This window comes from Oryx dammah, unplaced genomic scaffold, assembly GCF_014754425.2.
Source record: "Oryx dammah isolate SB20612 unplaced genomic scaffold, SCBI_Odam_1.1 HiC_scaffold_26, whole genome shotgun sequence".
NCBI classification, from domain to species: Eukaryota; Metazoa; Chordata; class Mammalia; order Artiodactyla; family Bovidae; genus Oryx; species Oryx dammah.
The window spans coordinates 21,889,938-21,902,912 of record NW_024070210.1 but is presented as its reverse complement, the minus strand read 5'-3'; the positions used below and the strand labels follow the sequence as shown (position 1 = coordinate 21,902,912).

Below are 12,975 nucleotides of genomic sequence, written 5' to 3'. Positions count from 1 at the left end.
ATTGAAGAATGATGACTAATAAATACTTTGAAGTGGAAGTTTGGTTCCTCTAAGCAAAATGCCTTTAGGAATTGGATGATTAAATTGAAGCGAGTATTGCATATGAGCCAGAAATAAATCCACAAGGCACTCATTACTTTAGCTTGAATTTTAATTGACTTGGTTTAATCCAGTGATTACAGGGAAGTTTCTTCATGTTCTGTGCCTGCTTGCTTTCATGGTAGAACCATGTAAACACTACCCAACTTACTCCCTAATCTCCCAATCTATAAATATAAAAACTAATGGTATAAACTAATTCACTTTAATTTCTCTTTCCTAGCCCATTGTAGATGGAGGAATAAACATGGTTTCTCCCCATGTTTTTTTGTCCCCCATAAATGTAACATATGACCCTAGTGTTGAATGGCTTGGGTCACTCAGAATATAGGAAGGTAGCTGATACCTTGATCAATAGTTTGCTCCAAATTTTAGATTTCTCTCTCCCTTCCCCCCAGAAAATCACCTCTCTACGATAACTGCTTTCTCCACGCTCCTGATGGACAGCCCCTCTGCACTTGTGATCGAAGAAAGGCTCAGTGGTACCTGGACAAAGGCATCGGAGGTTTGAGATTCAGCCGTCATACTTGATTTATAATTAGGTGCATGCGGGTACTGACTGGAGTGGGCTTAAGATAAGGGAGAGGGTTGCGAGGCGTAGAAGGCAGAGAGCCCTAGACACACGCGGGATGGAGCTGTTCAAAGCCCAGAAATAGTGATCCCTGCCCAGGATACAGCCGAGAACCACTGAGGTGGTGCTTCTTCCCTCAGGGAGAGGTGGGCGGGTGGTCATGTGCTAACGCTGCCTCTTTCCTCTAAGAGCTGGTGAGTGAAGAGCCTTTTGTGGTCAAGCTGCAGTTTGAACCTGCGGGCAGACCCGAATCCCCAGGAGACTACTACTTGATGGTTAAAGAGAACCTGTGTGTGGTGTGTGGCAAGAAAGACTCGTACATTCGGTGAGTGTCCAGCGGGCTGGGGCTGCCCTCTTGTCTGCCTCTGACAGAAATTGCCCTCCAGGCTACATGCAGGGCCCTCGGCGGGCTTGGTTGAGTCTGCCCCCTTTGGCTTAGAGACTTGTCCCCTGGGGGCATCCCAGGATCCCTGAGAGCTTCAACATTCTGCCTGGCCTTGCTGTAGAGGTGCTTGCCACGACCCCCTGCCCCCCACCGGAGCCAGTTTTTGGTTACTGGAATGAAACACTCTTGTCAAAACAGTTTGCCATGAGAGTCATTCCTTTTTGCTCATGAAGGAACGGAGACCAGTTCCTTCAGAAGCTGCCTTTCTGTGTCCTTCTGATCCTCCCCTGAGTGGCTCACAGGCTTTGTGACCCTGGGTACATCAGTATCCAGGTGACCTGAAGGCCCCCTCTGGAATAGTCTGAGATTATTATGCGTCAGTGTTCCCAGGCAATGAAGGTGACGTTACCACTGGGCCCGGGTACCCAGACACCTGGGCTTTCTCCCTGGCTACTGAAGTGTGGTAACTCACTTGGCTCCTATCTCTTCTTGCAAAGTGAGACAAATAGTTGTGGCGGGCAGGACTTTTCCCTGAGAGCTTAGTTCTCCTTAGAAGACAATGATGGACTTTGATGAATAACCAGGGAAATAATTTGAGAGTAAGGGAGTCTTCAGATGAAGGAAACGGGCTCTCACAGGTCACCAGGCTTCCAAAATTTTGGGAGTAGCAGTTACCTGCTGTGTGCTTTGAGAGAGTTATTTTCCAGATGTTAAAGGCCATTAGAATTTCTTTTCATTTCTCAGATACTTTTCCATTGGGGAGCACAGCCTTCCCAGAGGTGGTTATTAGCCCTTTCCTACCCCTGGCTCGCCAGAGGAGTCGGGCAGCCAGTGGTCTGCACTCACTTCAAGGAGAGGGGGACCCAAGGGCCACAGGCAGGTGGGTGGAGACTAGAATAGGTAGTCGGGCCTTTATGTCATGGCTGTTGGGTTGCGGGGCCCCAGCTCCTCAGTCGTGTTTAGGCCCAGATCGGAATCCCAGTAGGACGCCTGCCGACTCCGTGTTCAGTCTGTGTCGTCGGCTAATGCGCGCTGCCTTGTGCCGGCTCCCTTAGGAAGAACGTGATCCCGCACGAGTACCGGAAGCACTTCCCCATCGAGATGAAGGACCACAACTCCCACGATGTACTGCTGCTCTGCACCTCCTGCCACGCCATCTCCAACTACTATGACAACCACCTGAAGCAGCAGCTGGCCAGGGAGTTCCAGGCCCCCATTGGCTCCGAGGAGGGCTTGCGCCTGCTGGAGGATCCTGAGCGCCGGCAGGTGCGTTCGGGGGCCAGGGCCCTGCTCAACGCCGAGAGCCTGCCTGCGCACCGGAAGGAGGAGCTGCTGCAGGCGCTGCGAGAGTTTTATCGCACAGACACGGTCACGGAGGAGATGCTTCAGGAGGCAGCCAGCCTGGAGACCAGGTATGATCTGCGGTCCTGCTCAGAGGGGAGTGAGGACTGGGCCAGTGTCTTTACGCCTGCTGCTCGGTTTGAGTGATTATACAGTGGAAGTGAGAAATAGATTTAAGGGCCTAGATCTGATAGAGTGCCTGATGAACTATGGAATGAGGTTCGTGACATTGTACAGGAGACAGGGATCAAGACCATCCCCATGGAAAAGAAATGCAAAAAAGCAAAATGGCTGTCTGGAGAGGCCTTACAAATAGCTGTGAAAAGAAGAGAGGCGAAAAGCAAAGGCGAAAAGGAAAGATATAAGCGTCTGAATGCCGAGTTCCAAAGAATAGCAAGAAGAGATAAGAAAGCCTTCTTCAGTGATCAATGCAAAGAAATAGAGGAAAAGAACAGAATGGGAAAGACTAGAGATCTCTTCAAGAAAATTAGAGATACCAAGGGAACATTTCATGCAAAGATGGGCTCGATAAAGGACAGAAATGGTATGGACCTAACAGAAGCAGAAGATATTAAGAAGAGGTGGCAGGAATACACGGAAGAACTGTACAAAAAAGATCTTCACGACTCAGATAATCATGATGATGTGATCACTCATCTAGAGCCAGACATCCTGGAATGTGAAGTCAAGTGGGCCTTAGAAAGCATCACTACAAACAAAGCTAGTGGAGGGGATGGAATTCCAGTTGAGCTGTTTCAAATCCTGAAAGATGATGCTTTGAAAGTGCTGCCCACAATATGCCAGCAAATTTGGAAAACTCAGCAGTGGTCACAGGACTGGAAAAGGTCAGTTTTCATTCCAGTCCCAAAGAAAGGCAATGCCTAAGAATGCTCAAACTACCGCACAATTGCACTCATCTCACATGCTAGTAAAGTAATGCTCAAAATTCTCCAAGCCAGGCTTCAGCAATACATGAACCATGAACTTCTAGATGTTCAAGCTGGTTTTCGAAAAGGCAGAGGAACCAGAGATCAAATTGCCAATATCTGCTGGATCATGGAAAAAGCAAGAGAGTTCCAGAAAAAGACCTATTTCTGCTTTATTGACTATGCCAAAGCATTTGACTGTGGATCACAATAAACTGTAGAAAATTCTGAAACAGATGGGAATACCAGACTACCTAACCTGCCTGTTGAGAAATCTGTATGCAGGTCAGGAAGAAACAGTTAGAACTGGACATGGAACAACAGACTGGTTCCAAACAGGAAAAGGAGTACATCAAGGCTGTATATTGTCACCCTACTTATTTAACTTCTATGCAGAGTACATCATGAGAAACGCTGGGCTGGAAGAAACACAAGCTGGAATCAAGATTGCCGGGAGAAATATCAATCACCTCAGATATGCAGATGACACCACCCTTATGGCAGAAAGTGAAGAGGAGCTAAAAAGCCTCTTGATGGAAGTGAAAGAGGAGAGCGAAAAAGTTGGCTTAAAGCTCAACACTCAGAAAACGAAGATCATGGCATCTGGTCCCATCACTTCATGGGAAATAGATGGGGAAACAGTGGAAACAGTGTTAGACTTTATTTTTTTGGGCTCCAAAATCACTGCAAATGGTGACTGCAGCCATGAAATTAAAAGACGCTTACTCCTTGGAAGAAAAGTTATGAGCAACCTAGACAGCATATCGAAAAGCAGAGACATTACTTTGCCGACTAAAGTCCATCTAGTCAAGGCTATGGTTTTTCCTGTGGTCATGTGTGGATGTGAGAGTTGGACTGTGAAGAAGGCTGAGCGCTGAAAGATTGATGCTTTTGAACTGTGGTGTTGGAGAAGACTCTTGAGAGTCCCTTGGACTGCAAGGAGATCCAACCAGTCCATTTTGAAGGAGATCAGTCCTGGGTATTCTTTGGAAGGAATGATGCTAAAGCTGAAACTCCAGTACTTTGGCCACCTCATGCGAAGAGTTGACTCATTGGAAAAGACTCTGATGCTGGGAGGGCTTGGGGGCAGGAGGAGAAGGGGACGACCAAGGATGAGATGGCTGGATGGCATCACTGACTCGATGGACGTGAGTCTGAGTGAACTCCGGGAGTTGGTGATGGACAGGGAGGCCTGGCGTGCTGCGATTCATGGGGTCGCAGAGAGTCGGACATGACTGAGCGACTGAACTGAACTGAACTGAGGGCAGAAGCAGGTGCCCTGCGGCAGCCTCGGGCTCACCCCACGTAATCTGTGTGGCTCAAGATAACCAGGCAGGTGGGACAGAGCAATCTATTTGCTGATTAATCTAGAGGAGACTTGCCTTCCGTCCTTGACCTTTTAAGATCATATCCGTATGTCCAGCCATTTTCATAATGAGCAGGAGAGTTCAAAGGCACTGGAGTTGAACCTTATGCATTCTCTGCAGAAGGAAATCTTCCGGTCAGCACTGAACAATGTGTGTGGTTTTGCATCTTTTCCCGTATCCAGGTTGGTGGGAATTGCGACACAGGGATTCTTATTTCCTGCCTCTAACCTGCCCTCCAGGGTATTGGCCTGCTGAATGGCATGCTGGCCAGGATTGCTGTTAGTATTTAAATTACTTTTTAGTTTTTGTTTCCTTGCTTGCTTTCTCTCTCTTTCCCCCTGAGTACCTAGTTGAATTCATTGAATTCATATCATTTAACTCAGTGTCCCTAGATGAGAGGCATTTTATAGTCCTGAGAAATGACTGGCAACTTGGCCCAGATGATAAAAACTCTGGGCTGCCTATTATAGTTTGCTTCCCAACTTGTCAGTTCTTTCCAGGGATTGACGTAATTGATAAGTTCACAAATCCTGATAGTGCTGCTGGTTGCCTATAGTGTTTTGTTATTAAAAAACAAACCCATAAACAATTATAGCAACTGATATTTATTGAACAAATTTTTATAGATATGCTAATCTGTTTAGCCCAGTTAATAAACTTTATATTAATTGCCTTAATTATTTCTTATAAAAACCCTGTGAGGTAGGATTTAGATTTCTTATTGATTTCTGCTAACATCGTATCCTGTATTTTTTAAAAATCTTTCAAGATTTAAAAATTATGCTTAAGACTATTTTCCAAACTTTATTTTAGATACCTCAAAATTAAGGTTAAGGTTATATTACAAATTAAGGAGACTGGCTCCTTTAACCAGTTCTCAAAAGTATTTCCTAAAACAGCTACATTTCCCCTTTCGGTGACCAGCCTATCTAGTAAATTCATCTTGCTGCCTTGGATGGGAGGGTGCTGGGCTTGGATGTCTAGGACCAAGAAGAACAGCCATTTGGGGGAAGTTAGGCAAGTTAATGGTATGCTTGTGAGCTAAATAAGAAAATGCCCCACAAATACCCGGAGGACACGAACAGGCTAGACAGGGAGGATTGAGAGTGGGGTGTGGACACAGGGAGAGGAACTGAATCCCAGACAGGGAAATCCTTTCATTCACAGGAGCTGACGGCACCGTTCACAAGGCATCTTAGTGAGAAAGGAGGCAGGGCTTCATCTTCTCATTAAACAGCACGAGCTGTGCAACTGAGCAACCACGGTAGCATTTCATTGTGACCCAAACACGTCTTGTGGATGTGGCTTGGCATTTCTTTGTATGAGAATGAAGGCACCAAAGAAATATGCCGCCTTTATTTTACATTCAGGTATTACACTGTGATCAAAACCCGGAACACGTGGGCTGATTGAAGAGCTCATATAAAGACTAAGTATCGATCAGAATGCGTAGCTTAAAAGAAGGGCGAGGGACTTCCGTGGTGGTCCAGTGGCGAAGACTTTGCGCTCCCAGTGCTGGGGGCCTAGGTTCTTCCCCTGGATCTGATAGAACTAGATCTGAACTCGAGTCTCCTGCACTGCAGGTGGGTCCTTCACCATCTAAGCCACCGGGAAGCCCTAGATCCCACAGGCCACAGCTAAAGATTCCGCATACTGCAGCAAAGATTGACGATCCTCCGTGCTGCAACCAAGACTCAGCACAGTCAAATAAATAAATATTAAAAAAAAAAGAAGGGTGAGCCGATAGGAAGGAAACCCTTGAGTAAATGAAAGACCTCTGTTCTCCACCCATCATCTGCTAGGCAGTGGGGCCCCCGATAGTAGGGTTGAGCGTTACGCAGTGGCTTTCCCACAAGTATAGCTCAGAATCCCCAGATGCCTTCTCTGGGATTGATGGTGCTTAGTATGTTCGAACTATTTTTTAAAAGTCAGTTATGGGAAAGATGTTTTTAAAAGCATCAAAGTAGCCACCCCTCAAGACTCCGCAGCCTCTCCGTGTACTCCATAGCGGCCCCTTGGCCCACAGCACCTGGAGACGTTGAGATGCTGTCCTGTGCTTGCTTTCCTCAGACCCTTGTCCTTTGTATCTTGGCAGGATTTCCAATGAAAACTACGTTCCTCACGGGCTGAAGGTGGTGCAGCGCCACACCCAGGGCGGGCTGCGCTCCCTCATGCAGCTGGAGAGCCGCTGGCGGCAGCACTTCCTGGACTCCATGCAGCCCAGGCACCTGCCCCAGCAGTGGTCGGTGGACCACAACCATCAGAAGCTGCTCCGGAAATACGGGGAGGACCTGCCCATCAAGCTGTCGTGATCGCTGCCTCCCTTCTGGGTTAGGACACCTGGGAAGCTGGAGCGGGGGGTGCCAAGTCACCTCTTCCTATTTTAATGTCATTGTCAAACTCTGGTGACACAACTCACAATACTAACCTGTCGTGATCATCCCAGGATGCTTCTGGTGGAGCAAGGCTGTGCTTTCAGGGGTGCTCCCGGTTTTGAATTTCAGCTGGACAGAGTGAGAATTCTCTATTCCGCCTTTTTCTGGACAAATGGGAACCTTGGCCTTCATATTTTTCCCCTCTCCCTATAATGCTTTCCCTGTACAGGCGACCCATGAAGGATTCTTCCTGAAGTGTCTTGTTAAAACTCTCAAGGTTTTAATATTTTTTCTTCCCTGTCCAGTGTGTTGGTTTATCTCAAACAGGAGCTGTCAAGTATTTCAATCCCATCCAGTTAGGAGGGAGAGAAAAATAAAACGTTCTTCTAGAGGTTGGAGAGGTGGAAAGGGGTTGGATTCATATTCCCAGTTCAGCCTCATGATTAGAAGTTCTTTGGCTTGATGCTATGCTGGAGCTCACCTGGATGGGGACCTGGCCCAGCTGGAATGCTTCGGTTTATTACACATCCTTGATAATGCTCCCCTTTACTCATTCAGGACCAAGGCAGCACTTTCCTGCCATGTGTTTTCACCCTAGCACTGGAGGGGATTCTTTTCTGGAAAGAGGCCTGGGTGGGCCACAGAGAAGCACAAGCACCGTCTCCCTAGAGAAATGGGATGATTTGCTCAGCTTTTGGCTGTTTGTTGCAATCCTCCTGCCCAGAACGTCAAGGTTTTTAGCTAATCCCTTTCTCAGAGGAAGATTATCTTTTCTCAGAATCAGTATCTGGTCCCTTCAGTGTTCTGTGTTCTATCCGATTTGCAATACTGACCTCTTTTAAGCTCTTTAATTCTCTCCAAGAGCCATTTGGTCAGGTTGCAGTGAGAGGATTTCTCCATCTCCCATCTTGCCTGGGACACTGGGATTAATTAATCCATTTTTATGTTCAAAATGGTGGTGTTTCTCATCTTTCTAAATGTGAGGCCACCACTTTTAGCATGAAATCAACTTATTAGTGATTAGTATCTTTTTTAAAGTATAACAAAAACTTTCTTACCTTACAAGATTTTAACAAGCTTTAAAAAAAAAAATTTATGGCCAGAATTCAACAGGAACTCTGTTTTGGAACTGTGCCTGAGTTGGTGATAGCTGCTCTAACACTGATAAGTAAAACAACTTCTAAGCACAAAGTTCACGAATTGTAAAAGTAAAACTTTTTGCTTTATAACTTTGTAAAATCAGTGAATACTCTTGGGGAGGGACTGTAGGTCCCTGCCGTGTGGCAGCCCATGGTGTGTGCTAAGTCGCTTCAGTTGTGTCCAGCTCTGTGCTACCCTATGGACTGTAGCCTGCCAGGCACCTCTGACTGTGGGATTCTCCAAGCAAGAATGCTTGAGTGAGTTGCCATTCCTTTCCAGGGGATCTTCCCCACCCAGGAATTGAACCCACATCTCATATGTCTAACCTGCATTGGCGTGCAGGTTCTTTACCACTAGCGCCACGTGGGAAGCCCATGGTATGTATGCACAGACTCCCCTACCCCATCCCACCCCACCCTACCCTGCCTCCCACCCCCACCCCTAGCTTTGACCCCTGGACAGCAGCCCACCACCCATGCACATCTTGCATTTTTTTCCTCTTCCCTTCCCACTCATCCTCAAATAGGTGTTTCTGGGGTCTAAATCAAAAAGTCTTGAAAACAAATAGTACCAGCTGCTTTGGGTGCCGTATGTTCAGCACACTAGGTTGTTATGGGGCTGTAACTGCACTGGAGCCGGCGGCAGAGGACCAGGAAACGGATGGGCCCTCGTCGTAGTAGTCAGGCTTGCCACAAGGGGGCGTCTGTAGCTCTTGCTTTATATGCATTTTTGAGAAATAAGTGGCTTTTATACCCGGTCCTTGAACATAACTCACGACTTATATTTCAGATTGTGTATATCTGGTTTTGAGTCACTTTGATAAGTTTTATAAGAAAAACCTCTTTCTCTTAAGAGACTAGGGCTCTTCCTTTCTCTTTCCCTGTATTCTCACACTGAGAGGTGAGAATCCTGTCCTAAGAGGTTGTTTAAGGTGCTGTGGTTGCTGCAGGTAGAAGGAATGGGTTCTCCAGTAGAGTTCCCTGCAGAGCTTAATATCACAGAGCCAGCAGCCGAGATAGAGGAAAAATCTGGACTATGGCACACGCAATCTCTGTCCTTTTTAGAACACACGCTGTTTGGATTTGAATCTTTTCAAATTTTTTAAATCGACCTTGGACTTTAGCAGCCTGTCCCTAAGACTGACAATTACTATCTCAAATGAGTTATTTTAGGGTAGGCATATTTTAAAATAATTTTTTTTCTTATATAAAAGTCATGTGTATGCTTGTTAGAGAAGAAAGAATGAAAATCCATCATCCCTCCATGTAGAACAAACCTAATCTCTGCAGGTATGTTTATGAATTTCCTTTCAGTATTTAAAAATGCATATATCGTGTGTAGTATTTAAACAGGCTTGAGAGTCATATATATATAGCTTGGTATCCTATTTTTCCTTCATTTAACATGGTATCATAAGTAATTTCTTATCTCTTTAAATCTTTGAAAGTAGATTTCCAGTAACTCTACCTTACTTTATTATCCATGCCCACACTGTTGAAATTTTTGGTTGCTTTGGATCCTTTGTTAATATCAATGATGTATGCGATGAACTTTTGTGTATGTAAATCTTTGACTATAACTTTGCTAACTTATTTAGGTTAGAACCTTAGAAATTGGATTGCAAGAAGGGGGAGGCACATTGCTGGAGTGAGTACAAATTGATATCCATTTTTAGGGGTTTCTGTGATGGGAATGTTTGCCTTTGACCCTTTCCCTCACGTCCTAGGGCATTCGCTGAGTTTCCTCCTCTGTGAGCAGCAGTGAGAGGACAGTGTCACAGCAAAGGCCTCTCTGATGTGCCTGAGCATTACGATTGCAGCCTCAGAGTCTTTTTTTCTTCTTCCCTTCTGCTCCCATCCTTGCCTCATTCCTCCTTGCAGCAGTGATTTTTGGAAATACTGTTTGTTTTAAAAGAAAATTGTAAAAAAGAAATTAATTAAAAATAAAAAAATTTATTTTAAAATAAAGGTTATGGCCTCTTTTTCCCCCCCGATAAGCAATTAATGATTTGCCATCCTAAAGCGAACAAAGCATGATATTCAGGGATTTGTTTCCCTCTTAAGAGTGCAGCCATAAGTTACTTATTCTTATCCATGTCACAGACAGAGATCAGATGACAAAACGTGTTCTGTTGAAATAAAGCCATTTTAATCCCTCATTTTAGACTCTCAGGAGCCCAGCAGACAGAAAGAGCTTTTGTTCTGCTTCCTGTTCTAATGTTCGGGGCCCTAACATTTGACTATTATTTAAATTCTTTGTTACCTTGCCTCTCTGAGTTTTTCATTCATTCATTCATCTTTTTTTTTTAAATTCATTATGTCTCATCCTCTAAGAGGTACCATAGTTTCTCAGGTTACTAGTTTGCTAATTATTACGTATTTTAAAAGGATTCTTCTTTGGTCTTGTCTTTTCTGTTCTTTACGTGGTCATTTTTAGAGTACCTCATCCCTCAGGAATGCAGTTGAGAATCAATTTTTCTTGGATGAGATAAACTATAAGAGGGTGTAAGAATGATTCTTGTATTGTTTTTGTTTAGTTACTAAATCATGTCTGATGTTTTTACCACCCTCCATGGATTATAGCCGGGGCTCCCTAGGTGTCACTAGTGGTAAAGAGGCTGCCTCCCAGTGCAGGAGACTTAAGAGATGTAGGTTTGATCCCTTGGTTGGGAAGATCCCCTGGCGGAGGGCGTGGCAACCCACTCCAATATTCTTACCAGAAGAATCCCGTGAACAGAGGAGTCTAGTAGGCCACGGTCCATAGATTTCCAAGGAGTTAGACACGACCGAAGCAACTTAGCAAGCATGCATGGACTGTAGCCCTCCAGGCTCCTCTGTCCATGGGATTTCCCAGGCAAGAATACTGGAGTGTTTTGCCATTTCCTCCTCCAGGAGATGTTCTCCACTAAGGGATCAAACCCCCATCTCCTGCACCGGCAGGTGGATTCTTCACCACTGAGCCACCGGGGAAGCCCCAATTCTCGTATAGTTGACTCTTGATTGAATAATGTAAAAATTATACATAATCCTCAAAATACTTTTTTTGGAACTGACTTACTCTTTTTAGGTATTCCCCAAGTTGCCCCCTCATGCTGGAGCCAGATACCTTCCGTCTGTCCCCAGTCCTGGGGCAGTTTTGCATCAGGTGTTGGAGCTGGGCTGACATGCAGCCAAACGATTGTTCCACTTGTTCAAAAGTGCCTGTTCCACCCACTCTACCAGGGAGGTGCCTTTGCCTGTGGCACCACGGTCCTTACTTAACTAGCAACGTGTTATTTGGGAAAGTGGGAAGTACATTAGACCATTATTTCCTCGCTAGCCTCGTCTGTGGCCTACTCTGGTTGTTGGCACCCCCCAGTCACTGTGGGTACTGGACCAAATGGGCAGTCCCTTGGGAGATAAGCAGGAGCTGACTTCCTGTGCATGGGAAGAGGGAATGTTGGAAGCCCTATCCACCCTTAGAAGAGGGTGTTCCCTCCTCTAAGGCAGTGGTACTTGCTGCCTTAGAAGGTCACACTGTCTGACTGAGTGGAGATAATTAATCTCATATCCTCCAGACCGAACTCAAGGCATTTGCCCTCCTTGCAACTTCCTTATTTGCTTTTAATTCTTGAATTTTTCTCTCTTGCCTGATGGGTAGCCTGTTGCCTTTCTGCCAGCATAAGCTTCAAGAGCCGCTGAGTTTACAGTCAGCATTATTATCAACGTGATGTGTGGTCCAGATATTCCCGAGTTGTAGAGGCTACTTACACGCTACACCTGCTTCCCAAAGATCTCTCTTCTCAGGCTGCAACATGCTGGGGCAGAGTTGGGATTCTGACTGCTCAGACCACCAGGGTATCTGTTAAGTACTGGATGAGAATCCAAAATTTGAGCTTAGTGAGTTGGTGGGGGTGGAAAGAAATAGATTGAGACATGGGCAGTTTTAAAGAAGGTACATTTATTTGGTTAGTGGGGGAGGATGGGAGCAGAGTCCATGGACTTACCGTTTTTTTAAAATATAAATTTATTTTAATTAGAGGCTAATTACTTTACAATACTGTATTAGTCATACATCAACATGAATCCGCCACGGTTGTACACGTGTTCTGCATCCTGAACCCCCCTCCCACCTCCCTCCCCATACCATCCCTCTGGGTCATCCCAGTGCACCAGCGCCGAGCACCCTGTATCATGCATCAAACCTGGACTGGCAATTCGTTTCACATATGATATTATTCATGTTTCAATGCCATTCTCCCAAATCATCCCACCCTCTCCCTCTCCCACAGAGTCCGAAAGACCGTTCTCTATATATGTCTCTTTTGCTGTCTCGCGTACAGGGTTATCGTTACCATCTTTCTAAATTCCATATATATGCATTAGTATACTGTATTGGTGTTTTTCTTTCTGGCTTACTTCACTCTGTATAATAGGCTCCAGTTTCATCCACCTCATTAGAACTGATTCAAATGTATTCTTTTTTGGACTTACCTTTATATTTTGCTTCTTGTGGCTCAGCTGGTAAAGAATCTGCCTGCAATGTGGGAGACCTCGGTTTGATCCCTGGGTTGGGAAGATCCCCTGGAGAAGGGAAAGGCTACCCATTCCAGTATTCTGGCCTGGAGAATTCCATGGACTGTAGTCCAAAGAGTCAGACACAACTGAGTGACTTTCATTTCACTTCAAACTCAATTGTGTAGTGTATTGGAGGATCAAGAGGCCTTGGTGATAGTGTCTGGTTCTGGCCATCAGCTCTGTGTCTTTGGACCAATCGCTTAACTTTTTTGGAT

General features: G+C 45.5%; 1 protein-coding gene across 1 annotated transcript in view; it reads left to right on the top strand.

Annotated features, from left to right (window-relative positions):
- The window catches only part of EXD2 (exonuclease 3'-5' domain containing 2), a 59,991-nt gene extending 49,821 nt beyond the window's left edge, over positions 1 to 10,170 (top strand). The window contains exons 6-9 of the mRNA XM_040226212.1: positions 498 to 604; positions 860 to 995; positions 2,111 to 2,467; positions 6,785 to 10,170. Of these exons, the coding sequence (XP_040082146.1) occupies positions 498 to 604; positions 860 to 995; positions 2,111 to 2,467; positions 6,785 to 7,001 (817 nt within the window). The 3' untranslated portion in view covers positions 7,002 to 10,170. The remainder of the gene's footprint in view (positions 1 to 497; positions 605 to 859; positions 996 to 2,110; positions 2,468 to 6,784) is intronic.
- The last annotated feature ends 2,805 nt before the right edge of the window (positions 10,171 to 12,975 follow it).